Source organism: Canis lupus, chromosome 2, assembly GCF_003254725.2.
Source record: "Canis lupus dingo isolate Sandy chromosome 2, ASM325472v2, whole genome shotgun sequence".
Lineage (NCBI taxonomy): Eukaryota > Metazoa > Chordata > Mammalia > Carnivora > Canidae > Canis > Canis lupus.
Window position 1 is genome coordinate 41,456,718 of NC_064244.1, and position 13,160 is coordinate 41,469,877.

General features: G+C 38.5%; 1 protein-coding gene across 10 annotated transcripts in view; it reads right to left on the reverse strand.

Moving 5' to 3' along the window:
- Positions 1 to 13,160, reverse strand: part of PLPP1 (phospholipid phosphatase 1) — a 94,839-nt gene that overhangs the window by 80,544 nt on the left and 1,135 nt on the right. For 3 of the 10 annotated variants that reach the window (XM_049102649.1, XM_049102657.1, XM_049102653.1), the window contains exons 2-3: positions 12,179 to 12,326; positions 11,436 to 11,554 (exon numbers count right to left, since the gene is read on the reverse strand). The exons of 5 other annotated variants lie outside the window; for them this stretch is intronic. Coding sequence is in view for 2 of the 5 variants with exons in the window: in XM_049102648.1 (XP_048958605.1) it covers positions 12,521 to 12,542 (22 nt within the window). In the remaining 3 variants the exon portion in view is untranslated. Of the gene's footprint in view, positions 1 to 11,435; positions 11,555 to 12,178; positions 12,327 to 12,520; positions 12,558 to 13,160 lie in introns of those variants that run through there. 2 more of the 10 variants (XM_049102648.1, XM_049102646.1) reach the window with 1 other exon arrangement.

Below are 13,160 nucleotides of genomic sequence, written 5' to 3' on the forward strand. Positions count from 1 at the left end.
CTCCTCTACTTTTACAACTTTAACTTACAAAAATACTACCCGAAGTTATGCTGTCTCTCTATCCCAATTTTTTTTTTTTTTTTTTTTTTTAAGTAGACTCCATACCCAGTGTGGAGCCCAACACAGGGGTTGGCATCAACTCATGATCCTGAAATCAAGACCTGAGCTGAGATAAAAAGTCAGATGCTTACTGACTGAGCCACCCAGGCACCCTCTCCCCCAATATTTCATTCTTAATCATGAAAAGTCCAAGGACATGAAACATGGGTAACACAGCATTTTTCCAGTAATCTGTTTTTTTCCTAATAAATCCTAAACATATGCTGAATTAACTGACCAACCAAAACGACAAGTTCGTTACTTTATTAATTTTTTTAAATATTCTGTACCTCAGATGTTCTGAGTCTTTTTTTTTTTTTAAGATTTTATTTATTTATTCATAAGAGACACAGAGAGAGAGACAGACAGAGAGACAGAGAGGCAGAGACACAGGCAGAGTGAGAAGCAGGCTCCATGCAGGGAGCCCGATGTGGGACTCGATCCCGGGACTCTAGGATCACACCCTGCACCGAAGGCAGATGCTCAACAGCTGAGCCACCCAGGCGTCCCATACTTTATTAATTTTAAATCACTATAAATGTGACCTTGAACTTTTTCCAAATAAAAATCAGAATCTCCACCACAATCTCTTTACTGGGCAGCAAGCAATCTCAAGCCTTATGAAGCACATCCTCATGATTAATTCTCTCATCCTTCCTATCAAAGAAGCTTCATTCTCTCCTAACTCCTCTTGGAAATCAAAAACAAACCATCCAGCAATATTTACTTCCTTCATTTTGTTTCCCTTTTCCTCACTCTCCTTTTCCCCTCTTTTTATTAGATGTAATTTCTTTAGCCAAAGCCCACATTAGGGCCTTTGGGCTACTGAAGATCAGTTGAGTTTAAAATTTCAGTAATGATGGGCAGCCCGGATAGTTCAGAGGTTTAGCACCATCTTCAGCCCAGGGCGTGATCCTGGAGACCCAGGATCAAGTCCCATGTCAGATTCCCTGCATGGAACCTGCTTCTCTCTCCCTCTGCCTGTGTCTCTCCCTCCCTCTATCTGTGTCTCTGCCTCTCTCTCTGTCTCTCTCATGAATAAATAAATAAAATCTTAAATAAAATAAAATAAAATTTCAGTAATGAGGAGCACCTGGGTGGCTCAGTGGTTGAGTGTCTGCCTTTGGCTCAGGTCCTGATCCCAAGGTCCTGGATGCAGTTCTGCATCAGGCTCCCCAAAGGGAGCCACCTTCTCCCTCTGCCTATGTCTCTGCCTCTTTGTGTGTCTCTCATGAATAAAGAAATAAAATCTTTAAAAAAATTTCAGAAAAAAAAATTCAGGAATGACTACTGAATAGTTTAGTGCTATTTATTTATTTATCTAAAGGTTTTTTTGTTTTGTTTTGTTTTGTTTTTTTTAACAGAGGGAGAGACCACAAGTGGCAGGGGCGGTGGAGGGGATCAGCAGAGGAGAAGTGGACTCCCACCAATCAGGGAGCCCAAGGCAGGGCTAATCTTTATCTTTTAAAAAAAAAATGAAAATCTCCTTTCACTGAAATTTCAGTCTGACTAAATTATATTTCCTGTTGGCTTTTCAAGGTAGCACATGTCCCCATCTCTCACAGGATGACTGATACAGAAATAACAAACTAGTTGCAAGATTTCATGAGCCACTTGGTCACTGATAAAATTGTGTATCTACATATGGCAAAAAAAAGAAAAGTCAAGCAGAGGGCCTGTATTACTTTGTATCAGGGCCCATCACTATTTCCTAAACACTTCACATTTCAGTTTTTTCCTACTTTCTGCTGACAATAACACTCTCCCCAAGAAGGCCAGACTAGACTAATAATTGATCTCCTACAGGTCTATTCCAGTTGCTCAAAATACCCCTTTGTATACTATGTGTTCTCTCTCTTCCAATCCTGAGTCCACTGGTGTGAACTACTGTAATATATTCTGAAGCAACTGACTCTTCTTAATAAGCAAGGTTTGCTTACCACATGATCCTGAGATACATGCAGGCAGACATTATTCTCATTATAAAATATACATGAATAAATGAAATAGCACATGAAATCTTGCCCATGTGATCACAGAGAGCAGCAGAAACAAGACCAGAATTTGACTTCCAAGTCAACTGCTTTCACTACATCATACCGTGATGTGAACTGTGTAAATAAAGTTACAAAAAGAAATTGCCACTCACTAGAAAACCTCCATGACATTGAATCCTAAGCAAGGGGAGAAACTCCGTGCAAACACATCTCCATAAAGGTAACTTATAATTAGGCTACCTTCAATCGCGGCACTTAGAATCTCACTGATACTGTGGTAAAGTTAGTATTAATGTAAATATCCAACACACTAGCTATAAAGTTGAATATTACCCATAACCTGACTAACAAGTTATGATAACATCACAATTTAAGAAACCTTTTCGCCAAATGGACCACTGGGTCAGAAATAATACATATTTGGAAAGGAGCCTATTTAAAATTCCTTTCTCTTAGCCACGCCATTTGGAGAAAAAAAAAAAGTAAAATAAATGTCACCTGCTCCTGTTGCACTGCCTAACTATATTAGGTATACTTTACAAATCAAATTGAGATGTCACTTGAAAAACTGTGTTTTTTAAAAAGTTCTAAAGTATTATAAAATAGGAATTTTTATTATATTTAGTCATATATTTAACAAACTGCCTCTGTGAAGAAGGCCATTACCTAAAATTAGGGCTATCTTAGAACACTGCAGATGGGTAGGATTACTATATACATTTGTTTCTTAAATTCTATGGAAAGAAACGACAAATTCTTCTGATTCAAAGAAGTTATGATGAGAACTGGTTATGTTTAGCTCCTGCAACCTGAACTACAAGTTAGCTCTTGACCAGTTTATATTTAAGATATGAAATGCTCATGTTTTAGGAACTGAGAACTAAGAGAAGACTATTCAAACCACACCATTACTAGCTCACACACGTATTTCTATTTTATTATTCTCTCTTCAACCACAAATATTCATTTGGGTACCTTGCCAATGAGCTGCAGGAAGACTGTTCACCTAAAAGTAAAATCAGAAGACCTTACTGAGGTATTTGATTCTACAAAGAAATAGGTTAGAAGTAACTGAAACATTTCCCAAAATAATTTGGGCACTAGGAACTGAAATACAAACCAGATTCCTAGTTCAACATTGTTTAAGCTGAAACTAGAACTACACTAAATAATGTTCCAAAAGAAAAGTCACTAGCATGTGACATCAATTTTGAGTAACAGACTGGATCAGTGGTACCAAACTGGCTTATTAGTTTAATAATGATAACAACAGCACAGGACAGGACTATGCTAAACACTTCACTACTCTAAACACTTCATATATATTGTCTCATACATTATCTCATCTAATTTCACAGCAATATGAGGAATGCACTATTAGCATCTTTTTCCTCATTAGATGACGAAACTCACAGAGTTGAAGCGACCTGCCCCATGTCATACAGTTAGTAATAGATGGAGCTAGAACTCAAACCCTGGTAGAGCAGCTGACTCAAATACATTGCCTATACATTTGTGTAGCAAGTATCGGAATGCCTACCACATGCCACACACTTTCTAAACATCTACCTCATGTGTCTTCACTCAGTAGTAGAAATGGGGCCTGACCTGTCTACAGGAATTATTTATAGAACTTAGCACTAGCCACAAGTAATATTCCCAAAGGTGTACATTATCTCTGCTGGAGCCACAAGTAATATTCCCAAAGGTGTACATTATCTCTGCTGGAAAGTAAAAGCAATCATTTCAGAAGAAATCATTTTGAAATATAGACAGAGACTTCATTAAAATACCTACTGCTCTCCATTTACAAGGCTCTGTGTACCTCTCCAGGATGGAGACCCTGCCTCACTCACTCTTTGTAACCTCAGAGCTAGGACATATCAGGTATTCAATTTACCATACAGTATTGCCACCGTTCCTTATGAGTCTGACTTCCACAGTAATCAAGAGCTATTTGAGATCCATGCTTTTATTTTTCCACCAATTTTTGTATTATTCCAGTGCTATGACATAAAATGAAGCTAAAACCTCAGTTTTGTGATGACTGCATGAGTTTATGTCAGACATTTACCAAAGGTTCATTTAGGCATTCAGTGAGTAATGGTTTTCTTCTCTTTTCCTCATTTACCCTTGAGCACCTAGGCAGGCAACCCATCTCTCTTACTGCTGATGTAAATGTACCAAAAGGCAGGCAGAACCTGGCTTAACAAGCTGCTAATTAACTCAAGAACTCATCCAGTACACATTTCCTATATGTCATTTTCCTAAACACCCCACCCTGAAAAAGACTCAGGAAACATTTCCAAGCAATAACAACTGAGAACTAAACCATGAGATGCAATGACTTACCAAAGGTGTCTCTGAACTCTGTAACACATGACTCACGTGAAATACAGTGAAGGACAAAGGTCTTCCTTTCCTGTATAGAAATACCCACAACAATGCTATCTGAAAAAAAGTATGTGGATTTGTTACCAAACAGGGCAAATTAATTGCCTCTTTCAGGGTATACTCTCCTGGCAAACTCTAGTAGTAATTAGAGGAGTCTGACTTATGAAAAATAAAGTGCCTCCTTTGGACAGCAGGCTCATGCTCAAAATATATTTAGAAACAGATGCTAAAGTCACATTATATAGAATTCAGCTTGTTATAAACAACTAGGCTTCCTAAAAATATTTATTGTTTTTAGAATCAACTAATTCCCTAACCTCTTCTTCAGCCTCTCCATTTATTAGCACCTTTCCTAAATCTGGACCAGATAATCTGCATTCAAAAGTTATAATCCCGGGACACCTGGGTAGTTCAGCGGTTGAGCATCTGCCTTGGGCTCAGGGCGTGATCCCGGGATCCCAGGATCGAGTCCCGCATCAGGCTCCCTGCATGGAGCCTGCTTCTCCCTCTCCCTATGTGTCTTTCATTAATAAATAAAATCTTTTTAAAAAAGAAAAGTTATAGGGATCCCTGGGTGGCGCAGCGGTTTGGTGCCTGCCTTTGGCCCAGGGCGCGATCCTGGAGACCCGGGATGGAATCCCACATCAGGCTCCCGGTGCATGGAGCCTGCTTCTCCCTCTGCCTATGTCTCTGCCTCTCTCTCTCTCTCTGTGACTATCATAACTAAATAAAAAAATAAATAAATAAAAAATAATAAATAAATAAATAAATTACTGTATAAAAAAAAAAAGAAAAGTTATAATCCCTAAAAACGCATTTCCCAATTCCTGACTATACCACTTCTTAGCTGGATTCCACTGGGAGAGTTTCCCAATTATTCTAGGCCTCAGTTCTATCACCTACAGAATGGAGGTGACCAAGCTACCCTCCCTGAGCAACTTCTTAAGAGACTTTACAGGTCACACAGGGCATAGTAAGCACTAAACAACTGTCAATTATTATTATTATCAACTTTGACATTTAGAAATAAGTTAACAAAATTCACTATTAAGAATACTATGGATGCATACTATATTCCAGTCACACAGGCCTCTTTCCTGCTACAAAATGTTCTTTGCTGTTTGGCCCTCAACATCTGTTCTTCCCTGTGCCTGTAATCAAATTCTTCCAGTTCCTCCACAGCCACCTTATTTTCATCCTTAAATCTCAATTCAAATATCCCTTCTTCCGTGAAGCCTTCCTTGAGAATGCCACCCTCCATCATCTCATATCCTTCTAATCTTGTTTTTTTTAATGTTTTTAAGATTTTATTTATTTATTCATAAGAGACACAGAGAGAGAGGCAGAGACACAGGCAGAGGGAGAAGCAGGCTCCATGCAGGGAGCCTGATCTGGGACTCGATCCTGGGATCCGGGATCATGACCTGAGCCGAAGGCAGACGCTCAACCACTGAGCCACCCAGGCGTCCCCTAATCTTGTTTTAATTCTTTTGTGGCATTTACAAACATCTGTCATTGTCTTAAACATTAGTTTAGAGACATTATCTTTTTCACAATAATATTTATAGCTCCTATTACTATATTAAGCACATAATGGGTACTCAATAAATAAAGATAATGCAAAGTCAAATATTTTAAAAACCTAATACTCTTCACACACATACACACCAAAAAACAATTTCAGGTTAACATACATTGAAATAAATATCTGGCTGAAAATAAATCAAGAGTAAGAGGGAGAAGGTATGGAGAAGTACTACACAACTGTCTTCTTTGCTGTCCACTTAATTACAGAGATGAATTCAAATAATAGAATTCACACAAATGAGGATATACAATTAAGGTCATTCAAAAATTTTAAGAATACGAAGTTCACTTTTTATATGAAGAGTGACCATTCCCATGGCCTGGGCAATAAAAACAGTGTAGGTGACAAAGTATAGCTAACTCTCATTTTCTTAAGTTGAAATTCGGGACTTAGGAATGTGTGAAGTTTCTCCATTTGTTTAATTACTCTCTGCCACAGACCTATACAAATCAATTTCTATCACTGTTGGGATTACCACCATGTGGAGATCGTATACGTGGTTTTAACACACGACTGATATAACACTACTATTTCAAGACTCTAAATTTCAAAGAAATTCCATGAATATTCATGGGAAACGTTTCACAGTCTGTTTTTGTGTCCCTAATACGAAACTAGGTGATGTTATTTCTACTAAAATTAAGTTATAGTTGGTAGGATTAGAGAGGATTAATTTTATTTGATAAACATATCATGTGCATTAAGCACAAGACAGTGCTCTAAGCTCTTTACATATTGACTCACTTGAGTCTCACAAAAACCATATGAAATAGATACTTTTACTAGGAAAAGAGGCACAAAGAAGAAAACTGCTCAAGGTCACATAGCTAGTAAACAGAAGTAAAAAGTGAACCTAAGCAATTTGGATCCAGAGTCCATCACTGGACTATGCTGTCTCTCTAATATTTTAAAGAAAAAGAAAAACAGTTTATAAAGAACAAGTCATTTCCAGTGTTAGACTAGTTGCAGAAAACAACAACAACAAAAAAAAACTCTGTCTAAGCCAGCTGGGTTTTAAACCTAGGCAGCAAGAGGTTGAAGGGAAGAAGCAAAGCAGGAGGAAGATAAGAGATGAGGGGTGGAAAATAGTAACAATGAAAAATAAGGTAAATGAAGGATAGAAGAAGAAAGCTACTTGTAAACACTGTTCATTCTATCTGAATGGTGAGTGCTTTCTAAAAAGAAGATAAGAGAAACAAGGCAGGGTCTATATAATCTCTAACTAGGGTATTACACAGATTGTATATTTCCATCCCAAATGCTGAATTAAGCCACCTAAATTAGGAGGAAGTGGACAATTAACATTCCGAATTCCTTTCCATAAAATGGAAGCTACCTTTTAACTGGTTTACTTAAAATTGGGGACTTTAGTGACTTTTTTCCAACTTCTCTTTTTTAGCTGGGTAAACAATAACAATTTAAACTTCAATTTCTTATCCAAAAGAATCAGAATAATCCCCCAAGCTCAGTATATAAGAGACCTTGGTAGAGCTTGGCCAAAAATGGCTAAACAAGAAAAAGATCAATCAAGATCCATAGCATGCCCATGAGTTTTCCAAAACTATGTAATTCAAAGCAAATATAAAGGAAGAATTTACATTTCATAAAATTTATAGAGAAGAACCTTCTCTGAACATTTCCATACCTTATTACAAGCAAGGCAAGCTTAAGTTAAAATTCAACTGTATAAAGTCAACTGGAACCAAACAGTAGCAATTTCCTTCTCTCTTATTCAAAATTGGACATTTAGGGATCCCTGGGTGGCACAGCGGTTTGGCGCCTGCCTTTGGCCCAGGGCGCGATCCTGGAGACCCAGGATTGAATCCCACGTCGGGCTCCCGGTGCATGGAGCCTGCTTCTCCCTCTGCCTGTGTCTCTGTGCCTCTCTCTCTCTCTGTGACTATCATAAATAAATAAAAATTTAAAAAAAAAAATTTGGACATTTAACAGTAGAAAAAGTCTTGCAAGAGGACTCTAGTCTAATTCAAGAATATGCCAGAAATTTTAGTTCATTTTTTTTTTTTTGAGATTCCTTCCCTCTCACTGTGGCTTAGAGGAAAGAGAAAAGTTACATAAAAAAGAAAAAACCCACTAAACTTTCATCAGAAGCAAAAAAAGTTTGCTTAACAAATTTAGTAGGGGTTGAAACGGCTAGCAATTAGGATAAGCATTATGTCCTATTTATTTCTGTATCGATTTACTTATTTTTATCTTCATCCAACACAATGCCAAGTACCTATAAGATATTAAACAAATACATGTTGAATAATGAATGAATGAACGAATAAATGTTAGGCAAAAAGGAAAGGCACAAAATGCTGCAGACTAGTTAGAAAATGAGAATCTTTCATTGACTACTTGACTGTTTCTTCCTTGAGAAACAGGCCCAAACTGGTAGACAGGAAAGGGACCACTCCTTAATGCTTAAGGAGCAAATGATGTCATTATCAGGGCAATAACATATGGTATCAGTATTTGATATAATTACTAAGGAAGAGTAAGTAATAGGGATTCTACAAACCCCTACTATTGCTGCTAGTTTGGGGCTTCCAGTTTTTGGCTGCCAGATTTTATTCTTCATTATTGGCTCTGATTTGGCATAATGGTGATAGCACGTTTGGAGCATGCTAAGGAAACCATGACCAACCTCCCTTCCAAGAAAGCCAACACTGGAGCCCATGAGCTTCTGTTCACACCTGCTATAATGAGCAGCTGTAATTGGTGTTAGGTGCAGAAAGGGAAGCCACCTCAAATCAGTTTTGGACCTGTATCAGTGTTATTAGTAGGGTCGCAGCAAACAAAACCCCACAGCCCCCACTACACACACACACACACACACACACACACACACACACACACACACAGAGTCAAAAAAGGGATTCAAGAGAATTTAACGAAGGAATCATCTTTAAAAGTATAGGCAGGATTTAGGGAAAGGAGCAAGGGAGGATGGAATACTCACTCCTAAGCTACCAACATCAGGAAGCCATTATCATCACTAGGCCTAAGGGGGCAGGCAACTAAGGGGTTACTAGAACCCAAAACGATCTGCAACTGTAGCTGGCTGGCGGAGAGGGCCATTGAACAGAAGCTGTGACTTACTCACAAAACCACAGAATAGCTCTAGCAACACAAATCCAGCAGGAAGGAACTGGCTCTTCCAGGCCTCCTACTGATGCACCACCAACCAAAGCCAAACAGAGATCATAAAGTAAGAGGTCAGGTGATACTGTTCATACAATTTGCCTGCTTCCCCGAGCACAGAGCAAATGGAGAACAGATCTGGAGAAGCAAAAGGAGAATATGGAGCCCAGAAAGGTATTCTAAATGACTGCCACACAGCAAAACACAAGCACATGACAAGTTTTTGCCAGTTCCACCTAAACCTCCTAGATGCCAATGGACAGTCTACAGAAAAGTCATCAACACAGGGTACTTACTTGGGTCCCTACTGTCCTGCATCAAGTGGGGAAAGAAAACAAAAGATTCTAAGAATAATTCCAGGTAACTTTTGTTACTTCTGCATCTCTAAGGATAAACATACAAACCATTTATTTACAATGGATCAGGTCTAAGACAACTCCCTTCCCTGTACTCAGAGGCACTTACTCCATACCTCCATTATTACACTTATCATGATGTACTGTAACCGGTTTGCTCTTCATTAGACCCTGAGCTCCTTTAGGGCAAGGATGTCTTACTCATCGTTGTATCCTCAGCACCTAACGTGGACTCGGCAGAATCAGCCTTCAATCAATGTGCACTGAATCAGTCAGTGGACTCGGCGTCCACTAACTGGCAGCCTTACGCCACGGTGGATAAAATCTGGAATGATTCTCAGTAATTAAACACTAGTAAGTTTTATTCGGGACACCATTTAGCACACTGGGCAAAAACACTGCCAGTCACACCAGCCTGCTATCATTCCCTACAGAGCAGCTCTCCTTGTGTGCTCACTGCCAGCCTTTTCTACAATGACAGAAGAAAGAGGTCAAGACTATGCTCCATTTCAAATAAATACCATCTCTCAAAATTCTGACTTTTCCCAAGAACTTACTACATCCACTGAAGGAACTAATCATTTGGGTTTATCAGAGGGAGGGATTCATGTTTTACAGTGATAAAGATGACAGAGGGGTACAAATGTGTATATATACACACAGATACACACACCACATGTTTAATGATCACTTCAACAGACATCACACTCCATAAAATTATAAAGTACTCCTGTAACACAATCATGTAACATCATCATATTAAAATAGATACACAGTATGATGTTGGAGTGGTCATTAACAGAACCTGGAACACATTCACAATATAATTACGAATCACTTTCACATAACCCTGTACTTAAGAAGTGTTTAATCATCTTTTTGTTGGTGTAGTCAACTCTTACCTGTATATTCTCCACAGAAAAAGAATAAAGTTAATGCCAAGCTGATAACCCCTAATTTTAGGCAATCTCCTGCTGTCAGTAAAGTGAATAAAAACCAAATTTAAAATAACCCTTATACTCCAAAAGAAAGGTGAACTTGCTATAAAAATGTATTGTCTTCCAAAACTCAGCATGAAAAAGTTTTGTTTTGTTTTTTTTTAAGTTTTATCTCCTCCCCCGCTGTTCTCTTTCATTCGGGGGATGTTTGTAATGGAAAGTTGATATTACTAAATCTAATGTCATCTTATATACAAAATTAAAATAAGTCAGTACTTCATTTTCTATTTAGGAAATGGGAATTCTGGGCTCATCATGAAAATCTTCTAAATTACTTCAAAAGAATCCCAAGTAATACAGTAACATAGAAAATAAGTTTCAAATAGATGAGGTATCTTTTTCCAAAACATACTTAATCTGTAACTCCCCAAAGTAAGCTTTTCCCAAAACCATCAAAGACGTTTAAAATCAAAAACACATTTTATCTATTTGAGGGCCATCACAAACCTTGCAAAAGTCAGGTCAATGTAGCAATAAAATTATTCCTACCTCTATAGTACAATTATGTGATATTTGCATTATGTCAAAAAAAGACAAGAAATTATAACATACAACTGGACTGCATATAGGTTTCTCCATTATAGACGGATTTTATTTTATTTTTTTAAAGATTTTATTTATTTATTCATGAGAGACAGAGAGAGAGAGAGGCAGAGACCTAGGCAAGAGGAGAAGCAGGCTCCATGCAAGAAGCCCGACGTGGGACTCGACCCCGGGACTCCAGGATCACGCCCTGAGCCAAAGGCAGACACTTAATGGCTGAGCCACCCAGGCGTCCCTATAGACGGATTTTAAAACATACAAAGGAAACTAAGTCTACCTTATTACATTATGGTTATTAATATTAGCTTTAGCTTACCTTAGAGCAGTATTATGTTTCATTTGTCCTAGTACAGTACTTGGCCCACAGGAAAAAACTTGACATTTGTTTTACGAATCAATAATTCTCAATAATAATTCTGAATAAATAAATAATTCCTATAAGGTAGGAAAAGGGGAAGTTGATATATAATTCTACAGTACACAATATGCAGCAATTGACAGGATACTAGCCAATGTATTAGAATTATCAAAATTACTTCTGACCAAACCTTTTTCTCTCCCTTTGCTAAAATATAAATGAAGCTTAACAAAGCCTGACTGACACTGAGTATGAGTCAAAGTACATTTTAAAATTGTACATAGTACCAGAGGGGAGGTGGGTGGGGAAATGGGTGAAGCAGGTGAAAGAGATTAAGAGTGCACTTATTCTGATGAGCACGGAGTCATATTTAGAATTGTCGAGTCACTATACTCTACACCTGAAATTAATATGACACTATATTTTAACTACACTGGAATTAAAAGACAAGGAAATCTAAAATAAAATTTTAACATCTTTACCAAAAATCAATCTTTCACTGTAAATAAATTTCAAAATATTTAATGTAGTTACTAGGATGTCTTGGCATCTGGAAGAATTACTTGTGTTTCTATAAAAAGTGTTCTAAAATGTCGATTCGTTTTCCTAAACTGAACTCCAAAAATTCACTGTGGAGCTCTACAGGAAGCATCTTGGTCAACAGTAAAGGTATTTCATAAATAATAAAAAAGGGATTTTACCTCAAAGAAGAGGTAAAAGAAGGGATGCCTGGGTGGCTCAGGGCACGATCCCGGGGTCTGGGATGGAGTCCTACATCAGGCGGCAGGAAGCCTGCTTCTCCCTCTGCCTATGTCTCTGCCTCTCTTTCTCAGGAATAAATCAATAAATCTTTAAAAAAAAAAGGGGGGGGGTAAAAGAATTTGCATGAATTGAGCAAGCCTGCAAGCACCTAAATGATCAGGTTTGAGACAGCAAAGTGGAATATAAGATTCAAACCAGTGAAAACCCATTATGCACACCTGCACCTAGGTTGCTGAACTCACAGGACCTCCCCCCCCCCAAGCCAAAGAACGTGCCAGTACCATTACTTCCATACTTGACCATGGCTACCCAAATCTTGAACGGTCTTCTTGCTTTGGTTTCTTTTTTTTCATAACGTCTAAATAGTCTGTAACATACTTTCTTAGAAAATACTTATTTAAAAAGTGCAAGTTTCCTTCCAATGCCTATCCCTTATCCCAGTGACTTCAATTCTTTCTTGTCAAAAGAAAGGAGCAACTGGCAACCAGGGCCCCAGAAATGGACTCTTCCGCCAGGATGACAACGCCAAATCTGCTGCAGCCAAAGAATGTCTAGGGCTCCTTGTGGCCTGTCACAGGAGATGGAAAGCTACACCATGGCAAGGTCTGTACAGAGAAGGAAAAAGCAGGTATGGAGCACGCACGCGCGCACACACACCCAAAACACACACACACCCAGAAAGGCAAGCTTCTTCAGACCTCCAGACCTATAGGCAGAAACCTGGCATCCTCACACCCACTTGCAACCTGACAATTTACAACCGGGTAACACCTTCTAATTAGGAACGTTCTAGCCTTTTAAAGACGAAAAATTAAACTGCTTCCCACAAGGAAGATAAACCAGGCACTGGCGCCTGTTCCTAAGAATCCCCAGTGAATCCAACATCCCGTGTCGCTACTGAACCTGACAAGCCAGTGACCG